Genomic DNA, 17,043 nt, shown 5'->3' with positions numbered 1-17,043 from the left:
TGCCCAAAAAGTAATTGCGGATTTTTTAAAAGAAAGTAAATGCATTTTTAATAAAACTTAGAATGAACTTTAATCAAATATACTTTTTTTACACTTTTTTTCTAAAGCAAGCTAAAAGTAACAGCTGATAACTGACAGAAGAAAGAATGCAATTACAGAGTCACAAGCTGTGAAAAAATTTGTCAACGCCGACTATATGAAAAATCCGCAATTACTTTTTGGGCAACCCAATATAATTATTTGCATTTTATTTATTATTATATATTTAATAAAGGGTGATTTTTTTGAGGTTAGGATTTTCATGCATTAGTATTTGACAGATCACGTGGGATTTCAGACATGGTGTCAAAGAGAAAGATGCTCAGTATGCTTTGACATTTCATCATGAATAGACTTACTAACGAGCAACGCTTGCAAATCATTGAATTTTATTACCAAAATCAGTGTTCGGTTCGAAATGTGTTCAAATTTTGACAAATTTTGTTCAGCGATGAGGCTCATTTCTGGTTGAATGGCTACGTAAATAAGCAAAATTGCCGCATTTGGAGTGAAGAGCAACCAGAAGCCGTTCAAGAACTGCCCATGCATCCCGAAAAATGCACTGTTTGGTGTGGTTTGTACGCTGGTGGAATCATTGGACCGTATTTTTTCAAAGATGCTGTTGGACGCAACGTTACGGTGAATGAACACATTTCGAACCGAACACTGATTTTGGTAATAAAATTCAATGATTTGCAAGCGTTGCTCGTTAGTAAGTCTATTCATGATGAAATGTCAAAGCATACTGAGCATCTTTCTCTTTGACACCATGTCTGAAATCCCACGTGATCTGTCAAATACTAATGCATGAAAATCCTAACCTCAAAAAAATCACGCTTTATGTAATTATGCCTAACATATTGTAGTTTCAACATAATGAGTAGTTGAATGTCATTTGTATAAATCGGCCACCTAGAGAAAAACAGCTCTAGAAAATATTCTTTGCAAATAGTCTAAGTAACCATTTGGATTATTCGTTTTTAGAACATTTTAGTCCACTAACCGAAAGCTGATAACTCACGAATATTTACATCAGCCACATCAGATAAATATCTTAATAAGAATAATAGTTTGCGGTGTTATAGAAATGTTTCTCCTAAACAACCTAATCCACAATTGGGGGTAGCGATTGTGTGGCTACCATATTTCTTAGAGATCTGTTCTACCCTCCGCTTTTAACGACGAGATTCAGATTGACAATGACCTTAGTTTACATTGTAAAGAGTTCACCAGTCTGAGACTCCCTGGGCGAATAATATTTTGCTTACAGGCCATAGATGGACCTTTTACGGACAGCTATTTTCTCTGTTATAAGACAAGTTACCCACTTTGAGTTTGAGACTATTAGCGAGGCCCCTTTCCAAACGGTACGCAGAACTTCTCAGCTGATCTGGCCGCCGTCATATCAGCTATAACACAAGCTTCTGACCATGGGGAAAGAGTTCTCGTCTATACTGATATTATTATCTAGTCTTGAAAAAGACCTGGGGCCGAGTTATCGCATATGTGAACGAGTAAAATTGTTTGAAAATTTTTGTTTTGGCATTACCGCATTCGTTAACGAATAAGCACTTTCGACATTCGAGATTATCGAGAATCAGATGTTCGAAATCCACTCGTGAGCTCGGAGCAAACAAATAGAATTGTTACTTGACATAAATAGTTAAAATAAAAGTAAAAATTTAAGTTTTTGAGTGTTTTTATAATAAGAAATAAATAAATACATACTTTTTCACATTTTTTAGTAATAATTTATGCAAAACAAATGGGCTAGAAAAGGTTGAAATGACTCAATTCATGGCCATCCAAATTTGGCGAAAAATTGCAAATTGTAGCCAAGGGAAGGCAACAGCTAAAGAACAAATGATGCCAAATGATGATGGAGAAATGTAAGAAACGGCCAAATGCAGCTTTGGTGGTAGCGTCGTGGATATGAGCCCTTTGAAGTTTAGCGGAATCAAGTCAAATCAATCGAAGTAAAAGCAATTTTGTATTGTTAAAACTTGTTGGTCGCCGTTTTGGAGCCGTGGGCAAGAAAATATTTCGGCCGCAGACCATGGACGTACCAATAAGACTCGGCACCGTCACAAAAAGACTCGGCGCCGTGCTTTAGCACGTGTAAACCAAGAATGGCTAAAAAAAATCATGTTCTATACTTCATTTGGTCCTCAGAGTGGCTGTCCAATTAGCCACATGCCAATCCGACAGACTTTTTTATTAAGGCCTCTTTTGAGAGCAAGGTAAGGACTACAAAATATGCCCGTATGGATGCGCTGAAGAAATACATTATACGGGAATAGGCCAACATACCGGCAGATTACATTCGTGCTGCTTGCAATTCGTTTTTTGTACGACTCAGAACAAATGATAATGGAAATGTGTTCATATCGCACAAAAGTGAATGGAATCAAAAACATTTCCACATACTTTCGTACTTTGAATCAATAAAAAATATTTTCACACAAAAAATGTGGTCGTTTGTCAGCTACCTGGTAAATCTTAATAACATGCATTTTTTTATTAATAATATAAATGTTTTATTTAGATTATTTATTTACGCTTTATTCGGCAATGACATTGGATCGCTTTTATCTATCATTTATCTGCAAATAGGCACAAAGTTATTGTCCTTTTCAGAGGACGACAAGCACAACGAAAGCAATGTAACCATGCTTTTTTTATTTATAAATAAATTCACGTTTATGTCTAAAATTTTCAATAAATTCATATTTTTTACAAAACCCCGACTTTTGTTATGATATGAAATTTTCATTTGTGTATATGTTCAAATCAATTCTGATGCCAAAAATAATCGGTAGCCACCTGAAAATTTTCGATACGATAGCTTTTCAGTGCTGTAATACTTCCATTCGATACGTGACGAAATCTCATTCGATACAAAGGCGTACTCGATCATGTATGCGGTAATTCAGCCCTTCACTACCATGGTAATTTCTTTAGAGAACTATTTTACCTTCTTAGCCTGCCAGCCTTAGGGTGAATAAGGCGAATTTTATAACCTGTATTATTATGGCGATCACTTTTCTGAAACACTTACAAACGAACACAAAGTACAATTGAGTTTTGGTTCCGTTCAATTCGCTTCAGTGAAAACCCGCTTAGCCATGGGCAAAATTTCAGCCATATCGGATAAAAATTGCGCCCTTTAGAGGCTCAAGAAGTCAAGACCCAAGATCGGTTTATATGGCAGCTATATCAAGACATGCACCGATTTGACCCATTTAAAATCCCAACTGACCTACACTAATAAGAAGTATCTGTGCAAAATTTCAAGCGCCTAGCAAAGTTCCTTTTAAGACGCATATTTCGAGGTGTTACTTTGTAAAGAATCTTGCAATTTATTTCTTTCATATTCAGGAAAACGCCAGCAAATACAAATGCTAAGTTCTTAAAAATAAATTATATGAAATATTTCACAGTGGCAAGTCAACACTCATTGTGTACAGTGGTGCTTTCTGTTGCACTTGCTTTTTATATACAACTACCACTAATCTCCCTGATATTTGTCCAATCGAATGTTCATACCATCCCAACTTAGACGCTGTTAAAGGCTTATTATCGATTTGTTGACGGACCTCACCGAACATGATATTTGTAAAGGTATGAAAGATGAAGTAGTAGTTGGCTGCCAAAAAATAACGAAGTACCTGAAAGGTAAGGTTATTAACACACCGTTACACATCTTAAGTTCGAACTACCAAAAACCATCGATGTTGGTGTCATAACTTGCCAAGTAAAAGAATATGTTCCTTAACGTACAAACAAATTTTAACTATGAACATTCCACTAAGGAACAGGGGCCAACTTATCACACATATCAATGAGTGCAGTTCGATTCAAGTTTAAGCTAAATGATAAGAGGCCTCCTTTTTATAGCCGAGTCCGAACGGCGTGCCGCAGTGTGAAACCTCTTTTGAGAGAAGTTTTACATTGCATAGTACCTCACAAATGTTGCCAGGCGTTGAGCGTCATAGGCGGACATGCTAACCTCTGCGCTAAGGTGGCCTCCGAACCTTAACCCATTCAATGCAAAAACTGTTTCAAATTAGGCCATTCGAAAAAATATTGGAAAAACTGATCAATGTGCGAAGTATGGTCATCCTGAAAACCTTGAAACATATGAACAACAACATACAGCCGCCCGTTAACGGTAGCAATAACTTTCCACAAAAATCAAACACTCAAAATAAAGAAAAACTGAGACAATGTTAAAGAAGCATCACACACAAGTCCTAAGTCTACTACCAAAACAGACACAGAAGAGAATAATAACAACAACTCCGAAACAGAAAAACTCCTATCCAAATTTAAAACAAAAATTGCAGACTTTGATTCTAAAACGCAAAGTATCGATAAAGAAACACCCACATATCATTTTAGTGAACCTATTAATGCCAGGCTTTGATGTCATCCTATGGAACATTAAAGGTTTGTTTAATAAATACATAGATCTTCAACTATGAATCAAGGATCATTCGCCATCCTTCATCTTTTGGCAAGAAACACACACACCTTTCAACCAACATCCAATTCCACCTAACCCACATACAGGTTTTTTCTCCAATAAAACGTTGAATATTAGTGCTAAAGGCGATATCGCCGTTCTTATAAAAAAAAAAACAATATATCTCACAAACGTATATTTAACTCATCGAAATTTTTAAACATTGTACATAAAGCTTACCATAATTTCTGATTACATACATCCAATTAATATCTCTAATAAAAACTGGAATTCTATAAATAGAATTCGAGACATTTTAACGAGTTGCACGCTGGGCTCCAAGGGAAAGTTTTTGCTGACTCTGGCCTAACTGGCCCATTGATTGAAATCGAAGACTTTAAAAAATATATATTAGCAGATCATCATCAAAAGTCTCGACAAAGTTGAATGAATTATCACCATCTACACTATACATATATAAGTCCTTCTTACACAGAACCTCTTTATCCAAAAAAAGTTGATAAGAAGAAAATTTGAGTTTTTTCACGCCAATGTTTGGGACACACTATCAGCACTCATCAACAACTACTGAATAGAAACGACAAAAATATATGCCAAAAATGCAGAAACGAAATTTCCGTAAAACATCTTCTCGAATCATGCAGCTTTTTATCTCCGCAAGATAAGATGCTGCTTCGCAATAAAGGAGTGAATATTCTAAAAACCACTAGCGAAGAAAAGATTAGCATAGTATTCGAATTTATATCCCGAATTAACCCAATTACTTACGATCCTGGCGAGACCATCAGAAAAAAATTTTCAACGGTGGTTTTCCCCTCCTAATGCTGGCAACATTTGTGAGGTACTATGCCATGTAATACTTCTCTCGAAAGAGGTGTCACACTGCGGCACGCCGTTCGGAGTCGGCTATAAAAAGGAGGCCTCTTATCATTGAGCTTAAAAAACTTGAATCGGACTGCACTCATTGATATGTGAGAAGTTTGCTCCTGTTCCTAAGTGGAATGGTAATGGGCAAAATTTGCATTTTACTTAAGTAGATATACAATTTTTAATAGACTTAGCTGATGGCCATAGCAGCCAATACAACTGTATTATCTTTTAATACTTCTCTTATATTTACTATAAATTAAGTTAAATTATAAATAAAAAATAAATAAATATTTCAAGACCGAATAAATATAGCGCAAAACATGTGAATGAACGAATGGTATGCCACAAACAGTGCAAGCTTGAATATGCCTATATTGAAAACTTACTCTTCCGCAATCGATTATTGTTAAGGTAATGGTTGGGCAATATAGATTGGATGTCTTCTTTTGGCAGAAATGTATGAAGCGGAGTGTGAGCATTTTTCCACTCCTTAATGGAATGTTGATTTACCCATCAATTAGAGCAAAGATACAAAGGTTGCTACAACAACCACAACATTAAATGTAGACTCTCACCCACCAAATAAAAAATAAATTAAAATGTGTAATAAAATACATTTAAACTTACTTTTAATTCGTCGTTAACATACACCAACATTTCATAGTCCTTGTAGTTGTGGTAAGCCTGCCTATTGCCAAACAAAGTTGCAAGTACATATCTCGATTGTACTTGCACCTGATTCGCTGTTGGCAGCAATAGCAATGATGTGGCCGTATTAGTTGCTTTCTGTTTTATGGTGCTGGATAGAGCATTAGTTGATCCTTGACTTTGACTTAGCAAGCCGAGGGAGCAATCGAGTACTTCCAAAAGGATGGTCACCATTTTATCCAATTGAGTTATTGAGTTATATCCTTCATAGCTGGAACTGGATGCACCCATAATGCCGTATGAGGTGTTTGCTACCGTCCCATTTGGCGCATTCGCCGAAGTAGACTGTGCCGCCACTTCGTCTGTATCATCGGGCCAACCGACCAGATCTTTTGACTTGCCATAAACTTCGATGGAGTCCAGCATACAAACATTTTCAGGATCTCTCGATTTACCAAAAACCACTTTCAGACACTTGTCGCATTGCAGCATTTCCTCACGTGTCAGTGGAATATCGAACCATCTTGCCCGGCGCACAGGAGTCGGTATAGTTCTTCCTAGAATTGTCACACTCTGTGGAGTACGATGAGGATCTTGTGTGCCCAGCAATACACGTATTCCCACAATAACTATGTTGGGATCATTGTTGTACACTTCTAAAGTGAAACCAGTGGCTTTTGTAGATGCCACAAACATTCCAGTTGAGAATAGCCTTGTCTTTAGTTTCTGCTTGTTATAGATTTGCAGAAGATCATTGCCGCCAAAATCGACGTCTGGCAACATAGTACAATGCTCGAAAAAGTCTATGGGGAAAATTGGATTGCCATTGGGGCCTGTGGTTTTCTGTTGATGGCTTGATTTCCTTTTCGATTTCTTGTGTGCGCCATTGCCATACGATGACTTGCTGCTAAGATTTGATGAATACAGTTGATTTGTCAATGGTTGAACTTGTGGAGATAACCAGAATGATGTTGTTTCTTGGTTGGCGGTGAATATTCTTAGACTGCCATCTTCGCAGAGCAAAATAAGAGTAGTTTTTTCTACCCCAGCCACTGTATGACGAATGGCAACCATGTCCATTATGCGAGACTTGGATGATTGGGCTTTGATTTCTTGCATATAAATGCGGTCGGGAGTGAACATAAATATGACAGGATTGTTTGAAGTTTGCATCATGGCACAGATTAGACCTGGATGACCAGGTATTTCCGTCCACTGACACAAAGCTTGCGGAGGTCCCTTTGATGAATTCTTTGTAGTTGGTGAAGTTTGCAGGTGAGTTATGCCCTTGACGCCCTTGTTAACGTCGGTCATGGGCGCCACAAAACTCTTGCCTACAGAGTAGCTGAAGAACAACAGTTGCAATGTATGCGAGTAATATATGGAAACACCACCGCCACCCTCTTGGCCATTGACGTCTTTTATTTGGGTGTGATTAAGTTCCAAAGTATTGGTAACGTAGAAGTCACCATGCTTAGCCAATGATTGATCGTCCAATTTCTGATAGTATATGTAGCCGGAGGAGGCAATAATCAGCATGTAGTAGACACCATCTTGATAGACAAACGTACAGTCGCGTATTTTACCGACTGCCACTAAAAAGTAATATTTAGGACTGTAGGTATCCTCTGACAACTCGTAGATTTTAACATAATCAGCTGTAACCAAAGCCAACATGGTTTGCGATCCCGGCAACCACAGTGCCTTCTTGATGAAGTTTCCATTTTCCAATTGGGGTGTCAAAACAATATGATCACTGGTCGCTGCTGTGTTGGTGAAGGTCAAAATGTGGCATTCCTTTAGGCCGCATACAGCAAGACAATCCTCATTGGCTGGATTTGCAGTCAGGGACAATACCGTACACGGTATCGGTGCCGAAGACAACTGCGTCAACGTCAGTTTTCTTTTTGCTGCGTCCTGTTTAAGCAAAGCTGATAATTGCAGTATTGTAACTTTGCCCTTTTCATGTGACACGGCCAAATGTTGTCGTTTGCCATGTGGCGACGAGAGACAGCACAATGCAACACGACGTACGAGACCAGAGGACAAGAGTTGTTTAATAGTTTGTCCCTGGTCGCCGGAGTAGCTCATGCGCACATTTTCAAATGCACCTTCTTGAGACCCTAAAGTGGGTAACATTAATTGATCGGTATGTTGGAATGTCTGTTCACCGTGAAGACGCTGTAGGGCAGATTTTGCCCTGCGATGGCAACCCACAATGGAGAAGAGGTCGCAATTCTCTTTGATGGCGGGCATGATGACGTCAAAGAACTCTAATATGCATTTAACAATAACTGTCCATTGTTCCGAGTTCTGCAGCACTTCTTTGGAGGACTCGAGCAGCTTCGACAGTAAAGCAATGCGTTCGTTGGTCTGCGAGGAAGACACAAGTAAGTTATTTCCTCCTGCTGATTGTAGAGTCGTATTCATGCCTTGTAGTTGCTGTTGTTGTTGCTGCTGGCTTAGACAACTTTGCGTTGGGGGCGTTTGTGCGCGTTTGGCTTGAGACAGAACGCCACAACCACTGCTCTGTGCATATACCGACGATGAATAATCATTTAGTTGGCCACGAGCATCTCCACTGGGCATACCACCACTACTGGCAATACGTCGCCGTAAAGCCTGGCACGAACCATCCTCTTTAGCGCCACAGTCGCAGAAAAAGTTGCCATATTTGGCATAACTGACATCATGACCCTTATGACAAACTCTGGCACACACCGAACAGACTCCTACTGTATTCACCATGTTGCATGTATGACAATGGTACCAATGTTGATTCATAAACTCCTTTTGGGTCAGTGAAAAAGTACATAACTTGTTGTTAAGGCTATCCTCGTCGGAGTCCTCCACAAATGAATCCTCGTCGCCTTGCTGTTCATTAGCCAGATCATCCATCAGATCTTCTAAGTCGGTTTGGATATCATCATCCCAGGCAGGCTGCTGTTGATGTTTGCTGCCTCTGAATCCCAAACTTTGCAGCAAGTCATGCAAGTAACGAAGCAATGCATTGACATTTTCCAAAATATTTGAGGGCATCATAGGGGAATTTTGTAAATATTGGGTCTTCTCTAGTATCTGGAATTTTGTAATTTCCAGCCACATTATGGTGGCATTAAAAAGTGTTGAATGACCCTTGCCTTGTGCACAGTCCGCCAAACAAATCATAATTTGCAAAATGTCAGAGAAGTCGTTAGTCTCGTAGGATGATGGGGTGATAAGTGTCTGTCCCAGTTGTAGCAAAGCTTGGAATAGCAACATAGCCACACCATTTGGCCCTCCTTTGCTGTCGTGTACAATGTATTTTATAACACTTTGTAGAAGGGCGCCGTTCCTTTCGGTTTGTGGTTGATTTTGCAATTGCTCGTCTTGTGTTGTGGAAAGTGGCTCCGACTGATTTGTAGCTAGGAAACTACTGTTGCCAGCTGTGGTTGATTGTGGCGGCCAAAGACTTAACGATTGAGCTGCGGCCGAACTGTTTTGTTGAACTGATGGTTGATTCGTAGCGGCATTGTCTTCATCTATGTCCATAGCTTCAGCATTGTCAAGAGTAGACGATTGATTGCCAAACTGTTCTGAAAGACTGGCTATGGCCGAAATTGTCGCCATATTCGTGGGCGTCTGAGCATTACTTGACGAAGTGCTGGATGTGGCTGGCGGCATTCCCGCTGCGGATGATTGTTTTTCCATCGGCGTTTCTGCTTGCTGTGTGTGTACGCTTTGTGGTCCGTATATGACATGAGTTAGCCACGATTTTATGCGCTGCTGCTCCACATTAGCTAAATCTCCAAAGCAATGTACCAGGTCTTCCATGGGAAATCCAGAATCTGGTTGTTGAGCAATGTGAAACAGTTTCTCAACAAACTGAAGTAACTTTCTGGCGTACGTCATTGAGAGGTTAGTGCCGGTAAAGGACAGTAAAAGGTCGACCAAACTTGGTTCATTATTCAATTCGCTCGATTCCCGTTTGGTGAAGAACTCATGTATTGCCCTAACGCCCATGGGTTTCTCCAACATTTGCGTCATTGACTTTACGACAGCAAACAAAAGAGATTCATTGAAAATTACACTTTGTTGCTCGGTTTGAGGGGAATTTTTCACTTCATCCGCGTACTCCATTAAGAAACGGTAGTGGTATTTCAAAATATAATTGTATGACATGCGCTGTTGCTGCTCAGCTGCCTGATCCACACCTTGCATAAGTGATTGGAGACATTTTTCAGCAGTATCGAAAACATATTCCATGCGGGCATCCATTAGAGTTTCAATCAGCATTGGCTTTAATTGATCATCGATTAATGACTTACAGGCGGCATCTTGTTGCCACTGGTGTTGCGGCGATGTCAGCAACAGGTTCATTAAACTGAACAGGCTCTTTAGGCAGTGTTTAAATGAGTTAAGGGTCGAATAGTATGTATCCCGTGTAAGCTCTGCAATGTGAGCTTCAATTACTGTCAAGGTATACGATTCGGCGGGATATTGCTGTGTTTGCTGAGCATTGGCTGGCTTGTTGAAAATCGCATCCGAAACTGGCAGTGACTCGCACCACTCGCCTGTTATGACTTCTTTATTTTTATTATCGAGTAGTTTCAAAAACTGTGAGCATAAATCGGTGCAATAGAAGTTATTTGAATTTACTATGGCCAAAATACATTCCAAAATGTGGTCAGGTGTCACATTGGCCAATGGTAGGATTTGTACCATTTTATGACGCACTGTGTCGCGCAAAACCTTGAAAGAATTGACCAGCATCTGTAGCAGCTCTTTGGTAGATTTTTGCCGTTCCTGTAGCGTTGCATTACTGGCTTCAGCCTCCGCCTTTTGTTCACTGTTATCATATGACGATGTTGCATAGGCTTCATCAGACCCAGCACCTGCAGCCATTGGTGGATTTCCAGTTGTGGGACTAGTTCCAGATGTGCTGCCATTGGAGGATGATCTTTGTGGTTTTATACCCTCCTTTTCGGCCCAGGCTACAGCTTGCATGTGAGACAGCAGTGCGTCCAATAAAATTATATACGACAATGGGGGGTTTGCTGAAAAACGAAGCGACGTATTAGCATACATTTTCAATCTGTCGAAAAGTCACTCACCTTTGTTTATATTTTCATTGCAGGATTCGATTCCCAACAATGTCTGTTTTAAACTGAAACGAATATCACTGACGCGATCTGATATGTTACTCCACAATGTCTCTGCAAATTGTGTGTACATGCCCTGCTTAATCAAGCTGTTAACAATTAGATAATGCGATGTAGGACATCGAATGGACCACAGAAGAGAATGCAAATTTGGTGTTTTTTCCACCTGCAATTGCTCAACGTGAGTAGTGGACGGCGGCAGTCCAAGCAACAGCTTCCAGCATATGCCAAAACAATAGCGAATAGCGCAAAGGGTATGTGTGCTGTCGCAGGAATGCCATGACAATGTCATATCTGTAATACCCAGAATATCGATAAGAGCGTCCACCAGAAGGGGATATTTTAGTTTGTCCGGTGTACACAGTATGAAATTCCAAGCTAAACCATCTAATTTAAATTCAGGATTTGTTGTTTGCTGGTTGGCATCTCCGACAAGAGTCAGCGAATAAAATGTGGGTCGTATATCTAAAAAGGAAAACAAACGTTTAATAAAGAATCCAACTCAAACAACCATCACTTACTTGACATACAATCGGCTGTACTTCGACGAAATTCGTCCTCTATTTCCTTGCGACAGAACGATGTCAGTTTTGTTTTGTTGTTCAACAAATCGGCGATTTTTTGATTTTCATGCATGGTACTTATACTGAAGAGATTCCAGCGTACCGAATCTAACAGCTCTGGCGGAGCATTATACAAGTGCTTCATAAGATACTCGAGGAAAAGCAATAGGCGAGACAACAGCATTATCTGGCTATTCCGAATAGGTTTGCCGGTTGAAAGTTCACGACATACCTCGGCACAACGTATAACACCGCCGGCGGTTAACAAAAGAATGGACTTCTTTTGCATGAGATTCAGCGAATGAAAGAGGAACAATAGTAATTGTGCGTGTTCCATGTTCAAATCTTCATAATCAACATTTGTTGGTGGATTTGTAGAAGACGAACCACAAACTCCCTCGACCAGGGTATTAATCAAACGGTGCCAAACGGAAAGACACGCTGCTTCCTTTTCTTGAGTTGGTTTCAACAGTAGAATCTGCACTAATACGGACAGTGTACTGGGATAGATTTGAAGTGGCCATGTGTTGGTTTCCGACGTCCATGGCGACACACCGAGATGTTGCAACAGATTGGATTGTAATGACTCGCTCAACAAAGAGGCAGAAACCAGGTTATGCAAATAACGACCAACTGCTCCCGAAAATCTTATCATAGCCGATTGCCATTTATTACATGCCGCCGAAGAATCAGTTTCCCCTCCACGGGCAGAGTCACGATCTAGATCTTTCAATATATTTGCCATTAGCAACATTTGCTGGTCGGATAGGCCCGCTTTGACGTATCTCTGCAAATAGCTGTGCTTTTGAGAGAAAAATTGATCCATAAAACAAAAGATTTGCGCCGCCAAATCGAGATATTCGTGAGGTTCATCCAAAGCTGGCACCAAATTGGATCTTTGGCCTTCATTATTTTTCTCCACTGCTTCAGAAGTATTATTATCCTCGACAGATTCCGGCTGTAGCGTCTCTTTGAACCAATGTCCCAAATAGCTTTCACTGTCGTCCTCCTCGGAGTTGTCGGAGCACGAGAGAGTATCATTAAAGTATGTCGTTGAATCAGAATAGCTAATAGCCTCACATTCAGTGCGGTCTTTGGCATTGGCTCGTTTTAAATTGCAAGCTTTCCGATACGTTACTGTGGCCAGGAACGTAAAGAGTTGGTGCAAAGTGGCCGTATTTAGTACACGCATAACTCGTTGCAACGTTGTGTAGTTTTCCAATACATCAAAACTGGCGGGTTCTGGCAAAGGAGCCGCAGTAGTTTGCTGGCCCTGTCCCTGTCCCGTTTGCGGCACATCTGTGGACGAAGTTGTCTCAATTTTTAGATCATCAATTAGTTCAGTTAATAGCTTTATGCAATGATTGGCTATGGCTGCATTTAAAACACCAAACCCCTGCTGCACCTTGAAGAGATTTACACGCGCTGATGCGGTCGGTTGGGCTTCACCCTGTTTAGCTTTTGCCTGCTTGCAGTCGTCTTTGCCAATGCCAGCGCTGGTACTGCCAGAAGCTCCCAAAGCTCCTTGAATTCCGCTCACCAAGAGCCATGCACCAAAGCATAAATGGTTTTGGTATATATGAGACCGAGCTGAGTCCTTAAACATTTGACCAATCGTTGTGTATATTTCCAACGCTTTGTCGACTACGTTACGGGCGTTTTCCTCGCTATCGTCACCATCCTTGGCCGATGATTGTGTGGAAACGGATGCTGTCGAACCACCGCCGGCTGAAGAACTTTGCGATTTTTGTGTACTTGTTGTAGATGACATATTTAAAACACTGCTGGCAATTGAAGCGAGCACAGCACAATACAGGGCCGATATAGCACACTTAGATAATTTGGCTATGCGGCTTGGTGTCAAAGGCTGTAAAATCGGTAATGTCAAGGCTTCCGACAAAATCGTGATGTCTGTGACCATATGTGTCAAGGTATTACGAATTTGTGTGGCCTCAACCTGAGTCAAAGGCAAGTACAACGGTTTACCCGCCAAATTGGCTATGGTCTCTTGATATTTGAGACGGTAGCGTGTCAAAATAGGTAGAGAAGAGCAGACATCTAATATGATGTCGCCCCCATTCAGAGATTGTAGGTATGCTGAATTTGATGAAAATATTTCCTGGGAGTACAGAGATTTATCGATTACTACACATTTCCTAATGGCAAAATCAGATATTAAAACTTACCGTACAATCTGTCATTTCCTCGCTTAGGGGAGCCCAAGTCATTTTTCCGGCTTCCAGCGGTGCAGTAAGTTGATGAATAATTATTGAGGACAAATCAGATCGCGATCTTTTAATCTCGGATTTGGGAGAATCCTTGTCGCCTGCATTGTTGCTAGCAGCAGAGGTACTACTGGCTGCGACAATGCTTTTAGTATTTTCAGGATATTTGCTACTTTTCAAAACAGCAGCTACAGCATTATAATCAAATTGCAATACACTTGTACCCGCAACAGCGCAACTGGGACTAGAGGCGCTTGCATTATTACTGCCTGCAGTTGATCCTCCTGATGTTCCTCCTGTTGTTGAAGCAGCACCTTTTGTTGGTGTATTCGATGATTTCCCCTCGCAGAGGGTTTTCAATGCTGGCAATAACCATTTGATTTCGTAAACACTGACCTTACCCAAACGTAGAAGCATAAAACGTATGAGTATGGCACATGCCTCGTGAATTTGTGCTTGAGATACTGTGTTCATAGTGAGAGGAGAAACAAGAAAAAATATATATACAAATAATAAAAATACTGCTTTTTAAGAAATCTTAACGATAATATTAAAATTTAATTATAATTGTTTATAGGGCATATATGTCAATTGTATTGTTTAACGACTATAAGAATTACGCTTTAAATCCACGTATATAAGCCCTAATTTGTACACGACTTAGATAAAATGTTGTAATTGAGAGACAATCCCTCACATTCTGGTTGGCAATGGCGAAGTTGAATGTCAAAATTGTTACAAAATTGTAATATGTAATATCGATTCTTGCGTTAATAAAGCTAAGTCTTTATTAGGTTTCAATAAACGTTAGTCGAAGACGTTCAATGACCCTTATATCACTAAAAGCTTATGTATAAGTTAAATTTAATTTATACGTTGCATGTCAAAAAGAATTTCATTTCATTTCCTTTATTAACCAAATATGTAATATAAAGACAATAAGGCCCATAAAATAATTACATAAAAACATTTCAGTAACCTGAGTATAACAGATAATTAGAATTTGATATTGCATATGTAAGATTGTATACAAAGTAACAGCCATTTTTGTTTTGTTTATCTTATAATTGGAATTCATACCCAAAGAGATGTAGCTCTGTCACACGCCGTTCGTTCTCGGCTGTAAAAATGAAGTCCCTTATAATTGAGCACTCATTGATATGGGAGAAGTTGGCTCTTGTTCCTTAATGTTCATGGCCACATATGCATTTTCGTATTTATTTCTTTACCTCTCACATGTACTCTGACACTTAATCTACAACTACTACTGCGGACGAGTAGAACTTTGCCTATTGCATAGGCCGTTTGATCATACGACACTTAGTCTACAACTCCATCTGCGGACCAGTAGAGCACTGCTAATTGACGGCTATCTTCTGATTATGTGATGTTAACCTCGCTGTTGTGTTGTTTTCGGAAATCACTGTTTATATGCTTTTTGTTTTTATGTATGTATGTATTACTCACATTACTGATTGAGATACTATCTGTAGCCGGTACTATAAAACCACGACTAACCACCAGCCGCCATTCGGAATTTGATGTGTACGCGATCTCCACGCATGGGCTGGGCGCCCCCTTGGTCGGCAGGGACATGTGGGGAGACGTCGGAACGAAAGAAAAACAATTACCGAAATGACGTGTTGGACTCTTAGCTGCCGGAGACTAAGAAACCTTGTGATAGTTACATAGGGTTTCGTTAAACAATGCAACATTTTTTTACATCCTTTTCGGTGATTTTTTCCGTTTCCGTTTTAATATGTTAAATGATTTTTTTATCGATTTAACAAATGCAATTTAAATAAGAACTTGGGAACTATTGGGTTGCCCAAAAAGTAATTGCGGATTTTTCATATAGTCGGCGTTGACAAATTTTTTCACAGCTTGTGACTCTCTAATTGCATTCTTTCTTCTGTCAGTTATCAGCTGTTACTTTTAGCTTGCTTTAGAAAAAAGTGTAAAAAAAGTATATTTGATTTAAGTTCATTCCAAGATTTATTAAAAATGCATTTACTTTCTTTTAAAAAATCCGCAATTACTTTTTGGGCAACCCAATAATATGAAATATGAAACGTAATGTAAGCATAGAACAAATTTACCATAGAAACCAAAACAGGAAACCCGACTAAAAACTCTACAAGAATATGGCTAAACCCCTTTTAAAGTACCAACTCAAGTATTAAAAAAATGGAGTATTCCATGGCAGCCGGTTGTACGCACCGGATTGAACCGATGGAACCCTCATCGGCAATGGCTGCCGCCTCAGTGTACGAGTTCGTCTATTTTCCTCATGGAAGAGGCACATCCTGGAGTTCCTTCTCTGCACGCTACTGGTCCGTGCCGGGATTGAAAAGAACCCTGGACTCTGGTTGTTTTCGGTTTGCTAGAACCGTCTCCATATTCGGTCGGTGTCGGTGAGGTGTAACTGGTGCATGGAGTAGGTACATTTCCGATCTTGCTCTGGCCTCCCTTCACTACGGGAATATAGTCATACTGGACACGTTGCAAGGTGCTGTGCGAACATAGCCATAGCCATAAGAAAAAAATGGTCACCTTATTCTTGTTCCAATATAGCTAAAGCAACAACACCATACTCGACTGACCCATTTGATGAAAGAAAGCATGCCTTATCCCAATAATTACCCAATTACCCACTCCATGAAAAAATGCAGTGGAAAGACGTGAGTGTGCATAAGACAAGATTTTTAGGTAATGTCATACGAAAATAACATACAGGTGTAATAGCAAAAATGATGAATCGTATGTAAATTGACAATTGTGACAAATATTTTCAATTGTATGTGAATACAAAAAGTGACATGTCGTAAGACATCTACATGCCGTGTAATAGCGCCTTTACATACCAAAAACCGGGCCATTAATAAGGATGGTACTATATTCGTTTTTAGCGACATTTTTTCACGATTACTTTTTTTAGACATTATATTCTTATATCCTTCAGTAGGACACTCCATCATTACTTTTAATAATTGAATTTAATAATTCACTCATTAGGTTAGGTTGAAAAGCGTTTGCGTATATTAATCCGACCCATGCCACTATGGACATGC

The 17,043-nt window shown here is 39.8% G+C and overlaps 1 protein-coding gene across 1 annotated transcript in view; it reads right to left on the bottom strand.

Moving 5' to 3' along the window:
• LOC106090418 (protein purity of essence) overlaps positions 1-17,043 on the bottom strand; it is a 30,903-nt gene that overhangs the window by 11,704 nt on the left and 2,156 nt on the right. The window contains exons 3-6 of the mRNA XM_013256585.2: positions 13,934-14,436; positions 11,706-13,866; positions 11,137-11,649; positions 6,023-11,079 (exon numbers count right to left, since the gene is read on the bottom strand). Coding sequence (XP_013112039.2) covers positions 6,023-11,079; positions 11,137-11,649; positions 11,706-13,866; positions 13,934-14,436 — 8,234 coding nt within the window. The remainder of the gene's footprint in view (positions 1-6,022; positions 11,080-11,136; positions 11,650-11,705; positions 13,867-13,933; positions 14,437-17,043) is intronic.

This window comes from Stomoxys calcitrans, chromosome 3 (genome assembly GCF_963082655.1).
Source record: "Stomoxys calcitrans chromosome 3, idStoCalc2.1, whole genome shotgun sequence".
Lineage (NCBI taxonomy): Eukaryota > Metazoa > Arthropoda > Insecta > Diptera > Muscidae > Stomoxys > Stomoxys calcitrans.
The sequence above is the reverse complement of the archived record's forward strand: the minus strand, read 5'-3'. Positions and strand labels throughout refer to the sequence as shown.